This window comes from Orbicella franksi, chromosome 10 (assembly GCF_964199315.1).
Source record: "Orbicella franksi chromosome 10, jaOrbFran1.1, whole genome shotgun sequence".
NCBI lineage: Eukaryota > Metazoa > Cnidaria > Anthozoa > Scleractinia > Merulinidae > Orbicella > Orbicella franksi.
This window is the reverse complement of record NC_138154.1, coordinates 12,847,082-12,871,396: the sequence shown is the minus strand read 5'-3', so window position 1 is coordinate 12,871,396 and position 24,315 is coordinate 12,847,082. Positions and strand designations below refer to the sequence as shown.

General features: G+C 39.7%; 1 protein-coding gene across 1 annotated transcript in view; it reads right to left on the bottom strand.

Annotated features, from left to right (window-relative positions):
* The window catches only part of LOC145499453 (kinesin-like protein KIF21A), a 39,513-nt gene that overhangs the window by 1,972 nt on the left and 13,226 nt on the right, over nucleotides 1-24,315 (bottom strand). The window contains exons 11-32 of the mRNA XM_081478969.1: nucleotides 24,092-24,184; nucleotides 23,393-23,475; nucleotides 22,746-22,843; nucleotides 22,387-22,450; nucleotides 21,649-21,802; nucleotides 15,018-15,104; nucleotides 12,775-12,871; nucleotides 11,844-12,013; nucleotides 10,267-10,659; nucleotides 9,327-9,635; nucleotides 8,387-8,527; nucleotides 7,846-7,956; nucleotides 6,992-7,096; nucleotides 5,573-5,788; nucleotides 4,080-4,123; nucleotides 3,678-3,753; nucleotides 2,609-3,120; nucleotides 2,410-2,499; nucleotides 1,867-2,000; nucleotides 1,282-1,418; nucleotides 966-1,144; nucleotides 289-403 (exon numbers count right to left, since the gene is read on the bottom strand). Of these exons, the coding sequence (XP_081335095.1) occupies nucleotides 289-403; nucleotides 966-1,144; nucleotides 1,282-1,418; nucleotides 1,867-2,000; nucleotides 2,410-2,499; nucleotides 2,609-3,120; nucleotides 3,678-3,753; nucleotides 4,080-4,123; nucleotides 5,573-5,788; nucleotides 6,992-7,096; nucleotides 7,846-7,956; nucleotides 8,387-8,527; nucleotides 9,327-9,635; nucleotides 10,267-10,659; nucleotides 11,844-12,013; nucleotides 12,775-12,871; nucleotides 15,018-15,104; nucleotides 21,649-21,802; nucleotides 22,387-22,450; nucleotides 22,746-22,843; nucleotides 23,393-23,475; nucleotides 24,092-24,184 (3,408 nt within the window). The remainder of the gene's footprint in view (nucleotides 1-288; nucleotides 404-965; nucleotides 1,145-1,281; nucleotides 1,419-1,866; nucleotides 2,001-2,409; nucleotides 2,500-2,608; nucleotides 3,121-3,677; nucleotides 3,754-4,079; nucleotides 4,124-5,572; nucleotides 5,789-6,991; nucleotides 7,097-7,845; nucleotides 7,957-8,386; nucleotides 8,528-9,326; nucleotides 9,636-10,266; nucleotides 10,660-11,843; nucleotides 12,014-12,774; nucleotides 12,872-15,017; nucleotides 15,105-21,648; nucleotides 21,803-22,386; nucleotides 22,451-22,745; nucleotides 22,844-23,392; nucleotides 23,476-24,091; nucleotides 24,185-24,315) is intronic.

Sequence of the window (24,315 nt, the reverse complement as noted above, 5' to 3'; positions counted from 1 at the left end):
TGCACATTATACAGTGGGTACTTGAAAACGAGAAAACCAGCGAAACGAGTTTGACAAAAATTGATAGGAGATGTAGTTTTCTAGCTGTTATATAGAGTGGAGTTCCCAAATTTTGTCTAATCATGACACGACCCGTAGCTTCCACAGGCTTTATAATTACCTGTACATGAGCCTCAGATACTTTGCAACCGATTTGATTACAAAACCAGATCCCGAAGCTCAGTGGGGCTTATTCACGACAGCCGCCATGTTGCTACGTTCAACTAGACTTGATATGTACGAACTCACCTTGACGTAATGATCACGTGACCCGGTGAACACGAGGGACTCTTTGTTGGTTTCCCGAAGTAACACCGTCATGACTGGCCCCGCGTGACCGCCAAGCTTGCCGGTCATGGAGAAGCTGAAAGCCGAACAGAAAATACGCTTTTTAGAAAACTCCTTAAGTATAAAACCGTTCTAGCTACACACGAAAACACAAGGGGCAGCAAGCCCTGGGGAATTCAAATGATCATTACATTTCAGTTTACATATCACTTTGCAATAGAGAGGAAAACAAACCAACAAACATAATTGAAAGATGTACACTAAAATCGAAACGAAAACAAATCGTTTAAATTCAATCCGAGGAAGGTTTGAAATTTGTGAGTAACGGCATAGCTCCTGGTGTTTTGAGATGAATGCTGAGATCAGCAAATTTGTTTTAGATGTTTTTATATCTAAAATTCAATATACATACATAGATTTGAACGCAAGAAAGAAAAGAGTCTTACGCTGATTATTTCAGATGTCGTGTCAAACACGAACAGCATAGAAACGGACACTAAAACAGCAATTTTGAGCCTCGAGCAAAATAAAAGGTAAATGAAAGCACTTAAGCCAAAAAACGCGAGAGAAATTCAATGCTTTGTTAAACGTGTGTTCAGCCCGTTTATTTTGACCATAAGCAGTTCGCATGAACTCACCTATCTAGGTCCCAGATCCTGACCGTGTTACCCATCGCAGCGAAAAGCAGAGAACCATCGGCGGCAAGTTTCAAGTCGTTAATTTGAGTCTCTGACGTCATGCTGGACAAAAATGAACCCAAAGAGGACCCCTGCGGTGTAAGGCTCCTTATGCATTTACCATCTCTGATGTCCCAGACCTGAAGGGCCAAAAGGGACCAGTTATAAGTTCGAATAACTTTATGTTCCCTTGTTCCGTTACTGGCTTTTTTTGTTAGTTACCAAAATCAGCACTTCTTTCGCTTACTAAGCAAGCCTTTCAAGTATATTTTTTTACCTTGATGATATTCTGTGAAGCACCGAAGATCCGCTGTGTTTTAGGACAGTATGTTACAGCCACCACGTCTCTCTTATGACCAGCACAAGAAAGCGTCTCTTCACCTGTATTCAGGTCCCATACTTTAACTGTGCGGTCTGTTAATGGACAAAAATAAAGGTCGATCTTAGTGAACAAGGAAAATGTTAAGATCTGAGCAAAACAAATGGGCGCCTCATTCTCCTTCACAGGAGGCTTGATTGAGGCTTGATTGATTTTGGTCAGTGGAATACGCTAATTTTCCAGTAAGATAACGGAACATTGGTCTTACGGTCGTTCTGTTCTTTGTCGATGGAATTCTCGCAGAGCTACGCCATAGAATAACCAACGTTATAACCGTCTAACACCACCCAGTCGACATGGGTAACGGCTACACATATCCTGTATCTAACTGTACAAATGTCGTTATCTGACTTATGAAAAGCCATGCTGCTTAGCAACGCCACTGACCCAAACCGCGGGCTCAGACTGCCCTCGAAACGGTGTCTCAAACTTAAAGGGCTCCTTTCTCAGATAGGAAAAAGAAATTGAAAATAGCCAACCAACCTTTAGAGCCAGTGAACATTAAGTCTTCAGTTACGTCAAGAGACAACACAGCACTGTTGTGTCCAGTGGCAGCGTATGTACAAACCAACGGAGCAGGCTTCCCCGCAGGGGGACGGAGAGGCAGCATTCGACCACTGTAGAGAGAAAAACCAAGGTCAGTATCATTTTGTCATCAAAGTAACGGATCTTAAAATAATTACTTGTGACGGACAGAATCGCCATAAAGATGAATTGACGAAGTCAAAGGCGAAGAAGAATGTTTTGAGACGTTTATCGAATAGATTAATACAGCACGAAGAAAATTTCTCAAACTGTCGCATAACTTTCAGTCTAGGTTCACGAATTTTTTTTCCCTTTTTCCCGTAATGCTTAACAATAAAAGAGTTAGCCAGGAACTGAAGTAGAGAGTGATGTTATTTCTTAATAAGGCGTCGTTGTAGGGAGAAAAAAAAACATTTGTCATATTGGGTTCCCTTCGTTTATGAGAGGAGTTGCGTTACAATTCGCAACTGAAAGTAGCTGCGTGACAAAGGCGTGACTTACATATCAGGGTCGGACTCCTGAGCGAGGCTGCTTGTTAAGCGAGCAAACACGTCATCTGAGGTCTTCTGTTGAATGACGCTGTCATCAACTCTGCGACAAAGAAAAGCCACTACTATTACTTACCGATAAACAAATACCGAGTACAGAGTTACAGTACGAGAAAACAATTTTCCTCGTGCAAAGCAGATGTTAAACTTACCCAGCCCCAGGTCTATCCGGCAATGATTTCCTCTGCAGAGCAGGAGAAGAAGGCTGGGACCTAGGCTGAATCAGGTTAGCAGACCCTGAGCTTCCAAACTTGCTGACAGGAAAACTCCTGGCTGATTTAGACTTTACATTACCGCGTACCAACGAGGCAGGAACTGGCGCCGTACCATTACCGTTGAGTGAGTTGGACCGAGATGTCTTGACAGGGCCCCCCTGACTCTGACTCTGATTGCTTTGCGTAGCAAGAGGGGGAGGCATGAGAGTTTCACTATTCTGTCCTTTGCGTGATTTTTCCAACTCCAGTAGCTTCTGCATTAGCTCAGGAGATATCTGACGAGCTCCCTTTGGTTCCCCGGGACAGGGAAGTGCGGGTACAAGAGAGAGGCTTGGTACCAAGGCTGTAGCCTCGTTCTCGTCCTCAACCGGGTCAAGCCGAGGATCGCGCCTTGTTTTGATTCTGTCCGGGTACAAGAATTCTTCCTGGGTCCCAGTTCTACGACGCGCCTGGCGAAACATAATAAACAGGAATTATTTCAGGCTTCGTACCCTTTTTCAGAAACAAATTTCCAGGACTTTTCCAGGACTCTAAAATTCACATTAACCCTTTCACTCCCAAGATCTCAATTTTAATTCTCCTTACTGTCTGCCATAAATTTCATATTTTTTACTTAAGTTTAACAGATTTCCAGCACTTTCCAGACCAGCAACCTTTTCCAGGACTTTCCAGTCCTGGAAAATACCACAGTAAAATTCCAGGACTTTCTAGGTGTTCCAGGACCTATACGAACCCTGTTATTTTCAAAGGCGACGCACTTTTCCCGGTTTGAATCATTTCGAGCTTTAGCCTTTAGTCAGAATTCGAACGAACAGCGAACGCTTCCGTTACCGACAGGAAGTAATGCAGAACCAAAGCAAATACGAATTTCTTTTGACACTCAAGCGAAAAGCACTCTAAGACTTTCGAACAAGTTAGGGTCGTGACCTCTCTCTAACGAGCACGATTTCACCTGTCCATTTTTTCATCGGAGAATTTCTGAACTTTAACTAAACAAATCAATCACCTTGTCTTTCGGTTTTGGTAGTGGTTGAGCCTGTCCTTCTCCACCGGAATCTTTTATTGTGCTGCCACTGGAACTTCTGCAATACACAACACAATTTAGCCAACCTCGCCACTTAAAATCTACGATGGCTATGCTCTCAAAACAATCTAATAACACTATCTTTAAGCAAATAGTCAATTAAGAGTAGTCCTTGGATAGAAGGAGAGCTTTTAGCTGGATTATTTATTGCGCAGTCGCTGAAAGTCGTTCAAATAAAGGCAACGTTCTCTGGTTTCTTCCATGTTTTGGAGGACAGTTTAACAATATCACGAGATCATTCAGTACCATGGAACCCTAAAGAAAGCAAATTGACCGTTATAACTATTGCCACAGAAAACACGGCAATACAGCCTCACACATTACCTTGACAGCGATCCGACTTCATCCTTTAATGAATCCAGGCTGGTCTAAATAGCGAACAAATGCACAGTGTTTAGTTCCACTACTATACTCTCTCTCTCTCTGTATTACAAAAAGAAAAACTATGACAGCAAAGTTCACAGATGTTGATATATACAAACTTAAATGAGTCTTCAAATATAACCGATGCTAGGAATAAGTTCAAAATCAAGTTGTGTCTCACGTAAACCGCGTCTCGTAACCTTTCTCGACCACAAATATCGCAGCAGTTTAGACTGTGTCAATTGCATTCGTTGGATAAACAAAACTAATCACGGATTCCAAGAACAGAATTTTCATCAAGTTGAGGCAGCGTGACCGAGTGGTTATGGCGCCGAACGTGAAATCCAGAGGTCGCGGATTCAAGTTCAGCTCTGACCACTAAGCCGGAGATGTTCGTCGGTAGACCCTAGTTCAACTCTTCAGTCATCCTTGTAAAAAGCAACCCACTACGTTTATTTGAAATATATATCTCTTTCAGTTTAAAGTGGCATGCCTGAGAACTAGGCAGGTGTAGCTAAGTGCATTAACTACTATTACCATTCACTAGACCAAGATTTCTCAATTCCCTTTTTGTGTGATGCCCCACATTACCACTAAATCGAACGAAACCTTGACATGTTATAGCCAACTTCGCTAAAAAAAGTACCAATTAAGTAAAGCCTGGTTCACACACGCGAGATAAGCATAACACTAGCGAAATAAGCACAAGCATAAGCACAAGAAAAAGAAACATGTTCCTTTCTTCTTTTGCTTGCGCTTATGCTTATTTCACTAGTGTTATGCTTATCTCACAAGTGGGAACCAGGCTTAAACGGATAGTTTCAAGGTTCGACGCACGTGAAAGCTGTGACAGAGCCCCACCCAATTCCATTGTTTATAAATCAATCAGATGCGAGTACATTACTCGTTCGTCTGGTCCAGAATTAACGGTTCAGCCCGAATAACAAATTCGATGTTCAATTCTAAATTCGCCATTTTCTGTCTAAATCGGTTTACGTCATCCGTAAAAATTTAGACACCAGTCATTCTGCTAGCCTTCGTGTAGCCGTGTAGCTACTCAAACGCTATCATTACGCTTTCACAAAATTATAGCCTGTGATTTCTGAAATACACCTTGTTGATACGAAAACGAAAATGTACTTTATGCATAAAGTCGGAACATACGAAAGGAATTCTAATGAAAACTCTCATCTATATCGTCAGGTTTTCGCGACTGACCGTGAAATTTTCAAAGGCAAATTTCCCGCAAGAGTCATTTGCACCCTTCCGATTGTTTAATAAACAATGGAATTGAATGATTAACTTTGTAGCTTGCGCATGCACCGAACCGTGAAACCCGGCTCCCTTTAACAAAAAACCAAAACATTGCAGAGTGCAGACGCTTAAGAATAAGGGAAAAGAGAAAGATGGCTTACGACATCACACAAAGAAACAAAATAACGCAGTTTTCATACCAAAGATCCCTTTAGTCGATCTCTAAGCTCTGATTCACTAAGTTCCAAGTCCGTTGCCATAGCAGCCGCGGCTAAATTCTCAATACTACTGAACGAGTCGTGGTACTGTAACACGTGCTGGAGGAGTTCCTGTTGAAGTTCATTGTGTTGTTTCATGGCATTCAATCTGGCTTCAACTTCCTTGGCCGACGCTTCTTTAGATGACGCCTCATGACCCTACAAGATGTTATCATCGTTAATTCCCTATATTCAATCCACTGTCTATTTACCCCTGGGAACCTGTCTTTACTGACCCCACGGGCTCCCCTGTTTATTTATCCCTCCCAGTTTCTTTCTCTTTCTTCATTGGCCAACGCTTCTTTAAAGGAGTCTTCGTAACTCTACAAGACGTTATCATTACAATCGACCTTCTATTTACCCCTGGCAACCTGTCTTTACTGACCTCTCGGGCTCCCCTATTTATTTATCCCTCCCAGTTTCTTTCTCTTTCTTCATTGGCCAACGCTTCTTTAAAGGAGTCTTCGTAACTCTACAAGACGTTATCATTACAATCGACCTTCTATTTACCCCTGGCAACCTGTCTTTACTGACCTCACGGGCTCCCCTATTTATTTATCCCTCCCAGTTTCTTTCTCTTTCTTCATTGGGCAACACTTCATTCAAGGACTCTTCGTAACTCTACAAGATGTTACCATTACAATCCACGTTCCACTTACCCCTGGGAACCTGTCTTTACTGACCCCACGGGCTCCCCTGTTTATTTATCCCTCCCAGTTTCTTTCTCTTTCTTCATTGGCCAACCCTTCTTTAAAGGAGTCTTCGTAACGCTACAAGATGTTATCATTACAATCCACCTTCTATTTACCCCTTGGAACCTGTCTTTACTGACCCCACGGGGTCCCCTGTTTATTTACCCCTCTCAGTTTCTTTCCTTGTCTTCATTGGCCAACACTTCTTTGGAGAACTCTTCGCAATTCTACAAGATGTTATCATCACAATCTACCATCTATTTGCCCTTGGGAACCTGTCTTTACTGACCTCACGGAGTCCCCTGGTTATTAACTCTTCACAGTTACTCCTTTAGAGGACGCCTCGTGACCCACGAGATGTTTTCAGCGTAAGTTCCCAACACAATCCATCATCAATTTACCCTTAGGAACCCGTCTTTATTTACCCCATGGGTCAGCTGTTTATTTTATCTCCTATAAGGCCTCCTTTTCTATACCATGTCACAAAAGCCCCCCCCCCCCCCCCCGTCTTATGGGATGGCGTGTTCCTAGGCTTTCAACCATCGTTCCAAATGATGATTCCGTCGATTGAAGCCGAGTGTCCATGTGTGCTTCAACCTTATGTGCGCAACATAAGCAAGGCTAGCCAGGGAAACGAGTTCCGAAGGTGTCAGGTATCTGAATAACCTACCAGAGAAATCACTTTGGTTAGGAAGTGCTCCAGTAGGATCCGGGCTTCCGTTAGGGTGCAGGTGGCGAAAAATTCCCCAATCTCTGCCGTGTCTCCGCCTTGTTCCTACAAATTAGGGCCAAAAATTAAAAAGAAGTTTCACTGTAGACAGTACTAGGAGCAGCACTGTCTTGTTTGGCCCAGGCTTGTGAAGACTGGCGGTTAGATCGCGGTGGTTCCGACTGAGAATTGAAATAATCTAAGAGAAGGTATTGCCCTGGTCTAACCCCTGAAAATGGTCGGTGTGGGTGATCGTTTCCAGTTGAAATCCAGTTTCTGCTACTCTATAATACTAGTCCCTCTGAGATTAGAAGTCATTCCGTGATGACCCAAACTTTGGGTGCGAAGAGGATAAGCAATGGCCCTTTTTGACGCCTAACGGCCCGATTTATCACGCCAAGTTAGAACATATGCAGAGAAAAGAATCCGTTGCAAACCCATGAAAATATGGGACCCCAAACTGGCCCTTCTTTGTAAAAAAAAAAAAAAATTGGCAAGTTCGGCATTCCAAATTGTAATGAATTTGCAACGGATTTTCTATGAAACTTCGCTAATTTACTAAACTCGACATGACAAATTGATTTAGGTGTTTTTTTTGTTAGCATGAAAAATGCTAAAAATTGTTGATACTGCTTAACATCGTGAAGATAGCCCATAATTCAAGATAACGTTGAACCTAATCCGCAAATGTAGCCCTAATCATTTATATTTTAATCTAGCTTTCAACCAATTTTTCGTGATCGTCAATCAAACCGCTACACGGTCGCGTTGGGAGATGGTAGATTTAAGAACTGAAAACATCATGTTTGTCGTACCTCCATTTCCATAATACTTGTTTGACAGTCTGTGATGTTCTCCTGAACATAATCCACATGAGCTGTAAGTGCTTCTAGTTGCTCCTTAAGTTCTTGAACATTGCCCTCTTCCTGTAAACGTAGACAAAGAAATGACTTACAATGGAATCCCGATTTTTCAAATCTCCCGAATATTGGGAGAATTTTATCATTGCTCCCTTAACAAATATTCAGCAGAAATTTGCTTTAATTTTTCGAGCTCCCGGTTTTTGGAACCAATTTTTGCTCCCATAGGCGGTCCACTTCGAAAACTGGGATTAACCGTACATTTGCCAATTCAAGATACAAAACTTGAATTTTACTTCTTTTGTTGTTGTTGTTACTGTTGTTGTTGATGATATTGTTGTGGTTGTGGTAGAGGTATTCTTGATTTTGGAATAGAAGAGACATTTCCATTTCCTTTCTTCACTTTATAATCTTTTTAAAATCGTCACAAGAAAGAATGCGCTTGAGGGGTAGTTGTCAAGATGAATCGAGTCTGACTAGTTCAGACAATTCTTACCTTCTGTAGTACAGTCACATTGTCGTATTTCATCTGACACTTCTCTAGTTGTTTACTGAGGCGATCCCGGTCCTGTATCCAGCGATCCATGTCGGATTCCATGTTTGCAATCGTCTGCCTCTTGATGATCAGTGACGTGATCTGAAGAATGAGTAGCAACATTGTTTGCTAAGCGTTGAAATAGAAGGACAAGTACGGTATTTGAACCTCTGTATCATACACCAGAAGAAAAAACTACAGAAAAGCTCATTACACGGTCATGACAAGCGTTAGTTCCTGGTGGGTAGGTAGGAGGGGAGATAGAAGGATGGGCAAGCGAGGTGGATCATAAAAGGACAGACACGGAAAGCCAGAGGGAGCTTTAGAGGCTGGCGTCTGATCTCCTTCTCATTAATCTCTACAACTTACCTCGATACAATCGTGTTGTGGTTATTGCCACTGAAAGAAGACGTTAATACCTCATAGAGTACTAGCAATCAAATGCGACCACTGGATTTTTATCGCAGATCGATCGCTTGGTATACTTTCACATATGTACAGACATTTTGCGGAGAAATTACGTAACAGATTGTTGGTAGTATTAGGATGGGTGGCTTTGCGTCTTCCAAAGGAACAAGATCCTACAGAATCAAAAGCTAGCACGTGCGTTGTAAATTGTGCTACATTTCTCAGCCGTCCTCTACAAAACAACGGGAACTGAGCAAATTCTGCCGTTTTTCAGGAACGTGATGCCAACCACAAAAGCTGGAACTCAACAGTTTCGTAATATATTCAACTGACACGAGACACCAATTAAATACATCTAGAAATTCGCGAAATTCTATAGAAGGAGAATATAAACAAAAGTTTTAAATCGAGCTTGTTCTCGAAGTCGCCGTCGTAGCGCCGTAAACTCTTTATTGCTTACTTACAACTACGTATTTATTCCAGGGCTTTATACCTTCTTATCAATGACATCCCATTTCTTCTTGGCACTCCGCGAGGCCTGTTCTACGGAGCTCTTCCTTCTCGGCGTTTTCACTGGCAGTCCGGTCGATCTACCAGCTGCTCCTGAAAACCTTGAGTTGGACGTCGAAGCACTGACAGACACTGAAGAGCTGGAGTAAGCCGTGTATGAGCTGCTGACATATGATGACTGTGAGCTCGCCTCCACACCATTCACCTCCCGGACGCTCGAGATCGTTGTTTGATTTCGTTGTGTCCCAAGTTGACCAGAGACGGGTTTCTGTTGCCGCCTGAGCGCCTTAACCTACCGATTGAAACGGTAAAATGCACAAAACTACCTTGAACTCGAAAGCAAATGTGAGAGAAAAGTGAGGCTGACTCACTAAGAGCAGTAAATGAGCAAAACAATAAGCCCAGTCTCTCAGATACACCATCTGTAATACTGCTATGTCATTTTGTTGCTAGTATCTTCCGTAGGTAAAAAGATGGCGGATGCACATTTTTTCACAATACTACGCGAGCCTCACACAGCCCATAAAGTACAAGGAAAGCCATATTTTTTGCAATATTTGTCCCGGTGCAAACGACTAGGTTTGAAGGTTTTAGAACTTTTCTGTGCGTTTTCATGAGCGTTATTAAAGTCTTCGTGCGTTTACAATTATGGGTACATGTACTAGCTAGCTAGCTCCCCTCCGGTAGACCCCTGTAGCCACTGGGTAGTCACGCCACACTTCACCCAGAGGCATTGCGTGACAACTAAAAGAGCAACTACAAAGAGACTACCCCTCCCTAAGAAGCGTGGCGTTAATAATGTCAACATCTGAAAGGGGCAGAGAGAGGGGGGTGGGGGGAGGGGTGTCAGAAGAGCTAGCTTAAACGAAAAAGCAGGAGGGCAGTGGAATGGAAGGCGGGAGTAGAAATTCTGCGACATGTACCTCCTCCTGTTTCCTCTTGAGTACAATCTCGCGCTGTCGTTTTTCCATTTCAAGGTTCTTAATTGTCATCTGTCTCACACGAGATTCTTTCTTGAGCTGAGCGATCTGTTTATTCCTCTGCGCCTCTTGTTGTTTATTCTTGGCCGCCTCCTCCTTCATCTGTTTCATGAGACGGACCTTAGTTCTTTTTAACTCGCTTAGTTCTCCTTGAAACGTTCTCAGCTGCTGCTCGTTCTGTGCCTTTTGTCTGAGCAGCCTTGCGTGCTCTTTCTTGGCGGCTTGCATCTTTTTCAGCTCACCTTGCAAACGGTTTATTTTCTTCTCGTACTCGCCGCGTATTTGCCGAACCTTTTCCTCCGACTTCGAGTCTTGGTTTTTGACGCTTTCTAAAACCTTTAAAGGAAAGAAAAATTCAGAACGCGTTACTATACTGGTCAGTGACGTGACTTCGCAAGTGGAGCTAACTGTCACGCAATTGTCAATTTTTTTCCCAAAGATCACGTGACAAACCGAAAGGACGTAGGTTAAAGGGACACTGTCGCCATTTTTAGCATGGTTTTAGAGATCTCAAAAACATACATCGACCACTGGAAGCTGAACAATATTGGTTTTATTTTGTAGAGCAGCACTCAAACAATGATTAAAATCCATTAGGAGGTGAGGATGGCTAACGATGGCGAGGATGGAACCGGATTGCGATATGGATTTTTGGAAAAAGCGTCGGGATGTCAGTTTTTCAAAGGTTCAAGCTTGGCTCGAGTATCGTTGAAATTTTGCAAAAACGTCGCTGCAGTGTGGACTTTCTTCACGAAATTGCTTTTAATCATTTAGTTAGAGCTAATTAACTTATTACGTAAATTTAGGGACCATTTCGTGAATTTATAACAGTTTTAAGCAAATATATCGTGACAGTGTCCCTTTAAATGTCGGAATTTTGACTTTCTAATGAGCATTCATTTATTTTACAGCACTGATGTAAATTAAATCTGTAAATAGTGTGCAACAAAAGTTGACTGATTGATTCTCGCCTGAGTTCAACCCAGTTAATCTCCGTCAAGAGGAAAACAGAAAACAGAATTTCAACTAAGGGACTGTTGACCTGGGCCGGGTTGTTCGAAAGCCAGTATTAACCCAGGTTTAAAAATTAATTGAAGTAGAGATTTTTCTTGTAGGAAAGTGTTTTTTATTTCTTATGTTTTGAGTAGTTTGAGATCACTCAAGCTCAAAACTGAAGGACAAACAATATAAACAGCAAACCACACCGAAAAACCAACAAAACTGACATCAAAATTCTCGCTAATCCTAGGTTTCCTTAATCGGGCTTTGAACAACCCGGCCCTGGAGAAAACTTTTTCTGCAGCATCACCCTTCATTCTTTATAAATATAAGCGAGTTGCTTACATGGCAATTCATAACGTTGACTCGGGGAACGGGTAAACCTGATTCAATCGCTCAGAAGGTGCATGTAAGTTTATACTTACAGCGAGCCAATATTTTTCAGCTCGATCACAAGCCCCTATCCAGGAAACGAGACTTCCCAGGCTGGATAAAAGACAATGAACATATATGACACCTACATGGTCTCTCTCTGTCTCTGTTTCCTTGATCTTGTTGTGCAGTAAGGACAGTTTCTCTTCGTATTGAGTCTTCAGAGTCTGGATTTTCTTCTGGCTCATTTCCAGCTCATCGATGAGCTTTTCTTTAATGGATATCTCAGTTGATAAGTCTGCCAAGTCCCCTGACAAGTCTAATAACACATTAAATAACAAACAGTAGTAAAGGGAAAATGTCATGAATTGCGCATGTGCGAAAAGTTCAGGCGGAATTTTTCAAGTTGGAATTCGGCACACTCAAAATGGCGTCGACTAGTGGATCCAGTCGTGGTGTGTGAACCCGGTGTGTGAACAAGGGGAATTTGACTGCGATGAATAGCCCATGTTATTACTGTATGTGAACCCAGTGTGTGAACAGGGGGAATTTGAATGCGATGAATAGCCCATGCTATTATGTGAACCCAGTGTGTGAACAGGGGGAATTTGACTGTGATGAATAGCCCATGCTATTAAACCACAGGGAGGAAGCTGTCATAAAGGGATAATTTGGAAGGAAAAATATTTCTTTGTTGTTTTGGGTCAGTTTAGTGTGATTAGTGGCCACCTGAAATTTGAAAACGCAACAATCACCGGTCATTTTGGATAACGTGAGTTTGAGGAAATGTCAGGCAGAGAAATCACCCGATCATCTAACGTCATCGTTGTCGAAAAGCTCCGTTTTCAAAATGTTTTCCGTTCACACTAAAACGAAAACCCGGCGTTTTCAAATTTCTCTGGTTTGAAGAGCGCTAACGAAAAGCTCCGTTTTCGTGACGGATTAGTATGGACGGTAGGCCTAACTGTACAAATAAAGATGCGTTTTCAAATTTCTTCGGCGTACATGTAGTGTGGGCCGGGCCTGTGTTTCTGAATCCACAACCGTTCTACAGGAACATCTGTGGACCGAGAAGCTTACCTTGAAGAGTTCCATCGTCATCCGAATCATCATCATCATCGTCATCAAGGTCTTCTCGTGGTCCCTCGTTTCCTTCAAAGTTATCTTCGTCATTTTCCTAGGTTAGGCCACAGAACAGATTATTTACGAAATGGAAAACATGTAACGTGTTTCTATCGGGTTTTAGTATAAATCTACAAGCGTTCTATCACGAATGTCGTTCTCTGATTGGCTAGGCTACTCACTATCTATTCTGTTGTAGATAGTGAGTAGCGTAGCAGTGTGCGCTTGTTAACAAAATGACGGCTGCTTCTTTGCGTTTTCGAAGTGTCTGTGAAGAGGATTTTGATAAAGATTTGAATGACTAGTAGATTTATACCAAAACAATTCGAATATTCACTCTCGATTTCCATGCGCGATAGTTGACGAGGGCGCAATATCACGCGAGAGAAACCTCGATCTCATAATCTAATTGTTTAATAGAAACACGATTTTAAACTAATCAGCGCGCGTGTTTTCTTTGGGCTATTTTCTAATTAACAATTAGATTATTCGCTTTCGATTTCTATGAGGTGATAGTTAATTATCACCTCATAGAAATCGAAAGCGAATAATCTAATTGTTTTAGTAGAATTCTAACTGAAATTAACGCAAATAACGGTTTCCAATTATTTTTCTCCGCATTATTGAACTTCAGGCTTTAACAAAATCGCACGTATTCAATTGTCTTTGGTAATTTTGCAGTTGTTTACGCACGCACACCCGATTTTTCAATAATTTCAAGTTTTTAAAGTCAAGAAACCGTCAATTTCCTTTTTAGTCGTCTCAGGAATTTAATTATCTATTTACATCTAAACTTTCTTCCAAAACTTCGGAAAAACGATAAAAAAGTCGCACTTCGTGGACGATCGACAGCTACTGCACTCCAATGGCTGATAGTATACGAGTAGCTTAGCCAATCAGATTGCAGCATTTGCATTGGTATGCTAGTAGAATTCTACTAATTTCTATTAGAATACAGCTGGTGTATACTCGCTTTTGGAGCTGATCATGACTTTCAAGCAAAAGAGAGACTTCTTGAAGTCCATTTCCAATTGTATCTCTACGTAGTAATAAACTTTGAGCTGAAGTAAAATCGAACGCGGACTGAATTCTTTTGAGACTTGAAGATTTGTACGTGCGCTCATCTGTGTTTTTTTCTCTCAGTGGACGACACCGTACATTTCTAATTTATCTTACTGACCAATCAAAAATAAAAGCATGTTAGATTTCACATTATTAAGAACTACGGTAATTATTATTATCAACAGTATCAACAAGTAACAATAATTAGTAAATTACATTGATCAATTAATTACTAATTTCATTGTTAGTTATTACCAATTAATTATTAATAATAATTATACTAATTATAATTCAAATAATTATAATTATAATAATTATAATTATAATTATTATAATTATAATTATTATAATTGTTATAATTATACTTATAATTATTATTAATAATTATTAATTAATTATTATCAGTAAGGGTTTTTTAAAACATTTGACAATAAAAATAAACGGTAAAAGTTTGCGACGTTTCGACCACTCTTCGGTCATTATCAAGCAAGATGTAAGAAGTAAAATTTGCATAGATATATATAGCTACAAAGAGGTAAGAATGTGTGAAAATTATTAATGAAGTAAAAATATGTAAAAAGTATGTAAAAGAATTTACAAAGTAGTGCTTAAAAACAATAAAAAACATGTAAAACTAATTAATAAAAAAAAGTATTTAAAAACTTTCGCACGAATAGAGTCAGATTGTACATTGAGACTTGGTCTCAGTTCATGAATAAAAAACATTTCAAAAATAAGACAGTCAAACTTGGTTATACATTTCTTTAAAATCGAAAAATGTTTTTTATTCATGAACTGAGACCAAGTCTCAATGTACAATCTGACTCTATTCGTGCGAAAGTTTTTAAATAATTTTTTTTATTAATTAGTTTTACATGTTTTTTATTGTTTTTAAGCACTACTTTGTAAATTCTTTTACATACTTTTTACATATTTTTACTTCATTAATAATTTTCACACATTCTTACCTCTTTGTAGCTATATATATCTATGCAAATTTTACTTCTTACATCTTGCTTGATAATGACCGAAGAGCGGTCGAAACGTCGCAAACTTTTACCGTTTATTTTTATTGTAAAATTAATTATTAACACTAATTTTACTATTGATATTTTATATGTAATCCACTTAGTTCTTACTTCATCTTCTTCCTCTGTGCTACTCTCATCACTGCTACGCTCACCCCATGGCTGATCCTTTGTCTCCTCACCTTCATGATTCAATTTCTGAAGGACAACAAAAATAAACCACCATGAACAAATGTAACAATTTACCAGAAAGAAAAGACAAAACACTGGCCACTATAAAAGGCTAAGGGAAAAGAAAGCCCACAGATGGCTAAACATTGGTTAATAACAAAAACAACAACAACAACAATGAATTTAACCAGTGATGGTACTTTCGATTTTTCAGGTGAACTTTAGAGTAGAATTCCTCATCTTGGGAATGGCATAAGTACAAAATATTTTGTACAAAATATACTTAGATATAGATCGGTATATATGTACAAATGCAGTGATTACACTAACAAGCCAAGAGTGACATCTGACACCATCGAGGTACTCTACTGGGTCTACATCTGTTTTCCCTATGAGAACTTTATAATGCAGCTATCAAATGCACCCCTATAAAACTTTAAGGAAAAAGCTGTTAGAATTATGATGATGATCAAACAGATCGAAAACGTTTAATAATTTTCACAGCTTTTTACCTTTTACTGGCGAAATGTATAAATGCATTCCTGTATTGACAAGAGCAGGATTTTCTACTCGTCGAAAATCTCTTTAAGGTTACAGGTATTATAAATACCAAGTCCATAATTACTTTTCTTCAGTGAAACATTGGATAAAAGAAATAATTGACCAACTTTTTCAGCTTACAAAAGAGTTTGCAGAACCACAAATTACTTTTACAGATTGACAACTATAGAAGTTTATTTTAATTCATGTTACAATCTTTAACGAATATCACTAAGAAAATTAGCAGGACTATTAAATGCACATTTAAAACAAAACAAGTAATTCTGATTTTAATTAGCCGACAAAACATTTCCAGAAATTGTAAAATGTAATTGAAGTTATTGAATAATATCAGGACATTGCAAACCATAACTCTCGTACTAATGCTTCACTTGAATTTAACTGATCAAGTTGAGCAAGCCAAGCAATTCACCAAATTTTATGTTAAAAGTAAAGGACATTTGATATAAAACTTAAACATTTCATGGTCAGTACAGATTTTTCAAAGAGGACAAGTATTTAACTTTAATGTACTAAGCGTTAAATCTGGACAGGTTAAGTAGAATAATTTCATGAATTATAAGAGAAGACAGACACAAGCATACAAGACCTTACCAAGTACAGCTTGATTAATGAAGATGATGGCAGCAGAGAGAGAAAAGAAGATCAGCTGTGTGATGACCACTGCTTTGTTTTCCATGACACGTGAAGAAATAAACTGAAGAATCATCATAGTTAATTTGATATCAAGCTATGTTTAGTAGACGAATGTTCTCAAGCGATGAATGTATCAAAATTAAAAACATCCGAGTGGACATTAGTGACAGCAGAGACACAGCACAGAGAGTAGACATCCAAGACAGAGATCAGAGACAAAGTACGCCTGGGTTATACAGTGACTGCCACAGGACCATGGTGAAAGACGAATGGATATGATTGACAGGTAAACAGGAAGGCAGAAAGACAGACATAGACAGACAGACACAGACAGACAGATGGATGGACACACACAGACACAGATGGACAGTCACAGTCTTACAGAAATGTAGACAAAAAGACAGACAGACAGACAAACAGAGAGACATGCTCGCGACATAATAACTACATTGCAACAATGCAGCTAAACCCGCCGGACACAATGACACAAATGACTTCAAAAATCACACCCTCATTTTTCCCCAAGAAAGGTGTCACTCTGCTCATATTTTGTTTCACATAGAAACTTCTAAATTATTTCTGCCCAAAGCATGCCACATTTGTTTAATTTGCAGGGAGGAAGCTCGAGGGTGAACAAGTATAATATCCATTGTATGTTTCATTGATCTCCACTATTCACCAGATTCTTAACCAAATGAATGAGTCAGTGCAAGGGGAGAGAAGATAGCAAAGTGCAACAATACTATATAAGAAAGTCCATTATTCTGGTGTCAAGGGGCTATCCTATATCTCACAGTATAGAGATTCCCCTTACACCATAAAGTCCTGCTTATTCCCTGATTTAACTCCTGTGGGGAACACTGGTAATTATAGATCCAAAGACCGCATACACAATATACCATTTGAAAGCTACAATTTGTGTAATACCATAAAACCATTCTAACAGCCATAGTAGATACAGTGAAACCTAGACTGCTGGCAGTCTGTTTTCTCTCAAAATTCAGCAGGGATTTTGAAGTGAGATGCTTTAATAGCCTAAAGACACATAAGGACAAGACATGGGCTCCTCATTCCCTACTCGACCATATTGCCCTTTTGTGTTTGCGATCACTAAACACTCGTCTAAGGGATCCTAAGAGAGAACAATGGCTGCCAGCGGTCTAAGTGAAACCTCTCCTAAAGTTAGGACACCTCTCTTCAGGGGACAGCTTCATTCAAAAAACTTTTGATACATGATATTTGTATCAGTTACCCCTATTGAAGAAGACATCTCTATTCAGGGGACACTTGTCCTGAAGGTGCCCCCTGCATGGAAGTTCCACTGTAGTAATCTAGCCTGCAAATACAGCTCCCCTTCATTGATGTACCGGCATGTACTGGCCGGTTTGGCATTTGACAAGAGAGAGAGAGAGAGATCATATATGTATAGAGAGAGAGATGATATATGTATAGAGAGAGATCATACCCTATATAAATGTAGCTAGCAACTGGCAATGAATGGGAACCTCACATCGGTTACCACTGGCAATGAATGGGAACCCCACATAGCTTGCCACTGGCAATGAATGCGAACCCTGTATAGCTGGCCACTGGTAATGAATGGGAACCCTGTGAAGTTAGCCACTGGTAATGAATGGGAACCCTGCATAACTTGTCACTGGCAATGAATGGGAACCCTACATGGCTGGCCTCTGGTAATGAATGGGAACCCTGTAAAGCTGGCCACTGGTAATGAATGCGAACCCTGTGAAGCTGGCCACTGGTAATGAATGGGAACCATGTGAAGCTGGCCACTGGTAATGAATGCGAACCCTGTGAAGCTGGCCACTGGTAATGAATGGGAACCATGTGAAGCTGGCCACTGGTAATGAATGGGCACCATGTGGAGCTGGCCACTGGTAATGAATGAGAACCATGTGGAGCTGGCCACTGGTAATGAATGGGAACCATGTGAAGCTGGCCACTGGTAATGAATGGGAACCATGTGAAGCTGGCCACTGGTAATGAATGGGAACCATGTGGAGCTGGCCACTGGTAATGAATGAGAACCCCTCATAGCTTGCTCCTGGTAATGAATGGGACCCTGTGAAGCTAGCCACTGGTAACGAATGCGAACCCTGTGAACCTAGCCACTGGCAAGGAATGCGAACCCTGTGAAGCTAGCCACTGGTAATAAATAGGAACCCTGTGAAGCTAGTCACTGGTGATGATGGGATAATTGATAAATGGAAAACCATTGTAGCTAGCCACTGGCAGTGAAAGGGAACCCTGTCTGTCTAGCCCCTGATGGCAATGAATGGTACCCTGTGTGGCCAGCAACTGATGATGGATGGGGAACCTGTGTAGCCAGCTACCTGTCATGAATGGGACCCTGTGTTTCTGGCCACTGGAAATGGTGGAGGCCCTGTGTAGCTTTGACAGCCAACAAACAATTAAGCAAACAAAAAGATTGGAAAAGAAACCATGCAACACTGGTTGACAAAATAATAATGGCAAAGTTGAAAAGAACACTTGTAAATGGAACATAACATGGAATGAAATGTTTAAGGAAAATAGTGCAGAGGAAAAAGAAAGTATTGTGAATGGCTTGCATGCTCAGAAAACAAAAAAGCAAACATGGAATGGGTGGCAGAAATTAAAACAGCACAAAGCAACTCAAAAATCAGCAAACAAAACTGATCAGTAAAAATGCATCAGAAGTTGCAGAGCATGAAGAGAGAACACACAGAAGTTATAGTTTCAAATATATTTTATTTTTTTAAAAAAGTTGTTAAAAGACCAATAGAAAGCCTTTATGCAGTTCATAGAGCCTGGTACGGAGTTCATAAAGTCTTTATGTTATTCACTGTTAATGCTTCAGTGTACTAGCTTGCAAGATTGAGATAAAGAGAGTCAAATTAAAAGGTTACACTCATGGTTACTATTATAATTATTCTCAAGCAGATTGGAAGAATTCACAAACTTGATTACTTCTTACTGATCTAGAAATAGGACTTAAAAGGCTACATGTCTCATAAGTTACCAAGTAAATTTTTTAAGTAGACAGACTATTAGTTTAAAGAAAATTATAAATGATTATATCGCACAGTTTTTCAAATGGAATGCCTCCAAATACTAAAATAAAAAGGAAGCCCTTTATCTTCTTCATAAATATGTTAGTGCCATGAGCAACCTGAAAGGCATTTTATTATTAACTTTGTCTACAGTCTAAATTATTTGTTGCATAATTGTTTTATTTTCACACAGAAAATTCCGGACAAAGCTATTTCTTTCCTAATTAAAAAAAAAATTAATAGCCTGTTTGGACTAAATTTCTTGATATTACTTTTTAATTTATTAAATAATTCAGGTCAATAAATATTGTTACTTTATCTTCATATCTATTTATTTATTTACAGGTTAGGTTATAATTATTTCAAGTTGAAATACAGACCATCAATTGATATCAGTCCTTATAATTATAATAAATTTTCTCAGAGAAAAGCAATATTCTCATACAATGGCAAAATTGTTGAGAGAAATTTCACTGGGAACTTTATTTCAGCAATGCCTCAAAAAAGAGAGATTCACTCTCTTTTTCATTAATTCATTCCCAATAATTTCAAATGTTCTGTGGCTCTGAAGCACTCATTCAATTTTTAATAATGGTTTAAAATGGCAACATCACATACAGACATATTTTAATTCATTTAATTTTTTTGGCTAGTTTTCTTCAAGAGTATGGGATTCTAATGATGATGTCAATATTTAACTATGTAGAATGCCTCTCTCCTACCTTCCTGTGTACACACGTATGTGAAAATTTAATTTTCCAGATTCATACAGTAATGTTGATTAGAAATTTACGCATGCACTTAATGTAGCTACGCATTATGCCTAAGTTTTGCAAGACTGAAGAATAGCTAACTTAGAGGTGGCAAAATAATCCTTAAAAAAATACAGATCTTTCAGAATTTAGTCAACCTTTACCGGTCTCACAGTCTCAATTTGTCTTCACAATTCTGTCTCATAATCTTTATTTTCATAGGTCAGTAAAGTCGCAGACTCACAAAGAAGATGTTAGTCTCATCATATCACAAAGTCATAAAATTACTTTTTGCCACCCCTTTATTTCTCCTCAGATAAACCATAAATACTGAGGGATGATTCCCTGATGCAAAACTTACTTCACACTAACAGAAATTTCAGCTATTACTATGCAGAATTTTTATGGCTGGGTCAACTATAAGGGTTGAGTATTCCATCCACACCTTTAAATCTTGACCTCGAATATTGGCCTGAAAAAAGCAGGAGGTGAATACAGGTCCCCTGGAGGGCAGCCACCATTTTTACCAGTTGACTCACTGGCCTTACCTGGAGATTCATAATTTTCTAATGCAAAGGCCATTGAATCAAGTAACGAGTCTAGGTTTTCTTCGAGTTGAATCTTGCGTTCCCTTATACTGCCGGCTGACTCAGTTCTGTGTTCCCGCAAGAGATGGGGAATGGGAGAATCTAAATGCAAGTTCCTTCTGTCTTTTATTTTAGACTTGTACCTGTAGACTTCGCTATCGGAGGCAACAGCTGCACCATAATCACTTTCTGTCTGGCTGTCGCTTTCAAAGTGATATTTGTAACACTCTGTGTCTGACACAATATCTACCGGCGGTGGGTGCTGAACTAATTTTTCAGCTTTCAGCACCTCTGTTCTTGAAATCGACATCGGTTGATTTGCTACAGGTTGGATAATGTTGTTATTCTGGTCATAGTGAAGTTCTGGTAATGAACAATTAAGATCACTTGCAGAGCTGTAAGCATCCGAACACCTGCTAGATGCACTCGAGTCAAAAACACGACTCAGATCTTTCCTGCATTTGAAGCACTGCGTTGGTGTAACGTACCTGTCCATCGAGTCACTATTTCCAATCAGAGATTCTAGACTGCGAGACCTCCTCTTAACAGCCGTGACTTCAGAATTAGTAGATTTCTGTTTGGGTCTTTGCAACACAACATTAGCCGTCACACCGTTTGCAAAGTTAGATGTCAAGTTATTAAACGGTTTATCGCGGTCTGCTGGAGTTAAAAAACTGCTAGGTTTTCGAGGCTTAGGGCATGGCTCTTTTATAACAACAGCACTGGCACGCTGAGCTGACCTACTATAAAGCCCAGAATCTGTCCTAGATTGAATATTGCCTGTATTCCAAGGAAGTCGCGGAGTTACAAGTTTAAGCCTGCCACCATTTGTCTGAAGAAAAGACTTAGTCTGAGGTCGAGTTGAGTTAACAGGGATGTTAGAAGGTTTAACTCCATTCATAGCTGAATGAAGGCTGCCTCCGCGAGGCTTAACAGGTCTAACACATTTGACTTTGGACAGAGAAGGATTTCGTAATACCACCTGTGCTTTTTGTCTCTGTTTAGCCACATCCATCTTAGCCATCTCCAGTACAGAGGTCGTGTTGTCCTGAGCAGAGGGTGAAGCCAAACGAGACTTCAATGTCGCATGGCGCGTAATGGCCATTGCCATGGCTTCACTCTCTGTCAGCTTGTTCCTGAAGGTAAAAAAAAGAAAGATTCAGCGTTTTACAAATAATTAGTTATGTGGGGAAAGAATGGGTGGAGTTAAGGGGGTTTGCGTGTGTGCGTGTGTTTTTTTTCTTGGGGGGGAGGAGGTTGGGTGGGACACTGTAACCTTACTCATGGTTCCATTTCTGGCCAGAGTCCATGAGTTATACATGTTCTTGAACAAGACGAAATTGGTAGTTTGAGTGTCTCTCTCTACCCAAAGCCATCAAGTGGGTATCACTGAATTTTCAGAGGAATCTGGGCTAGCGTTCCGTACAAGTACATATACTTCATTGTACAGACTAAATTTGTGCGAAAAATTTACTTATTTTTGATTGACTTTGATTCACTTGACTTAAGTGTTACATGGTGTAAATCTTGACAAGTCATCTCAAAATTACAATATTATAAAATAAAAAGATACTTTTTTATGATATGTAGCTAAGGACTATTTGCCTTATGTACACTGGAAATTGGCAAATGTTAAGTTGTAATTTTCTAGCTGAATATTGAAAAATGAGCTCACTTTGCCTTTGGCAGTTACATAACTATTAAGAAGCAAATTCCTCACCTGAGCTCCTCAATTTCTTTTAAATACTTTTGGATGAGATCTTCCACTCCCCCATCAACATCACCTTCAAAACAAATTACATATTAATAAAAGAAACCGAATACACCATGCAATTTGCCTGAACAGAGATGACGTAATCACAAATATTTCCCATAGGACAACATTTCAAGTCTTGCAAAGTGTCTGTTAAGTTCATGCATGGTTGAGACCATGACCTACATGTAAAATATCCCTTACAAAACTTAAAGGTCCAAGTTAAGTGTTTGAACAGAACTGGACTCACTCTGCATTACACTGAGACATGGAGGTTGAAACTTACAAGTGTAAATAAACAACAAAAGTGGTATTTTTCAACCTACCATTCATCGATGCAAGCACTTGAGATGAGATAAGGTCTGTTATTCTGACAGACTGCGTATCAATTGTTTGTTGTAGGGCTTTAATACGTACACGAAGCCTAAAGAAAGAAAACATATTATTGATGTTAGTGTTCTTTACTTCTACATACATGTACAGCAACCATGTCCCACTCTATTAACATGCGTATATAGGGGAGTTAAGGCAAGGTCTTTGTTGCAATACTGTTGACCTATCACAGGAGGTGCTGTGACCAACTGCCTAATGTGGGTGGACTCTGCAACATTGCCGTTCAGGTCTGAACCCTGGTCATCATGGTTATTGCATTAAGTTCTCAATGTTCTCCACCCAGGAGTACAAATGGGAACTGGACAATTCATTGCTGGGGGTTAGAGTAGCATCTCATTCAGGTGGAGGGGGGGGGGGGGGAGGGGGGATCCTATAATCACTTCACGCTATGGAAACGGGAGATAGGGCTCAAACCCCCTAAAATTACCTTTCTATTCGCTCATAAGGCTGTAGCCACCTACATGTAATGGTAAGCAAGTATGACCCCAAGCCATCTGAGTTTGAGCCCCAGTGGGGGCCAGTGATCATTTTGCATTTTTCACTAGTGCCAGAGTTGAAACTGAATCGTAGTTGCACTTACTTGTCATTTTCAGTTTTTAGCATTGCATTCTCGTGACAGACATCACTAACTTGATCCCCATCTACTCCAGATATTCGTTTTCCCTGTAGATGACATAGCAAAATAAGCTAAAACTGCTGCATGTCATATCTTAAGTGCTCTCTCTAAATTGAATTGTCATAGAATGCTGTCTCTTGTTTTACAGTTGAACTTTACCCTACTATTTTAAACTCTGAGAGGAAAAGAATGAAAATAGTTTGAGATAGCAGGGGTTCTAAATAACTGGGTCAGCATAAATATGAATTCAAAATACAAATTAATTACTAATTAATATGCAATCTCATGATAGAATGTATTGTTTTATTGACCAAGGGTCAGAAGAGAACACCTGAGGACCAAGTCCATTACAGTGTAAGATCAATGTGTAATGAAAAGCCCAATGTTGTTTTCCAACTATGTTCTGACGTCATGATGATGTTTATTTTTCGACTCTGTCAGTGATTAGTTCAAAATTAACAGGGTTGATTTTGGGCTAAGGGAAGTTTACAGAAATCAGTTTGAAATAGCAATGAGTTTGAAATAACCAAGTTCTAAGGTAGCAAATGATGAAAAACCAAAGGGTAAACTCAAGGGCAAATACGTTTGAATTTGAAAAAATTTGACATTTAAAATAACCATGTTTGAATTTGCAGGGTCCAACGGTTACTGTATTACATGTACCTGTTTAAACTCCATTAGCTCCATGGTTAGTTTCTGTATTTCAATTCTTAGAGCAGACATCTGTTTACTGGTTTTATCTTGATTCACAACCACCTTTAAAAAAAGGAAACAATAACAAAACAAGATTAAACAAAGAAAGATGGCAGTCACAACAACAACAATTATTAATACTGACGAAGTTTGATAACTTGTCACCACCCTCACTCTTCACACCATCCTAAAGA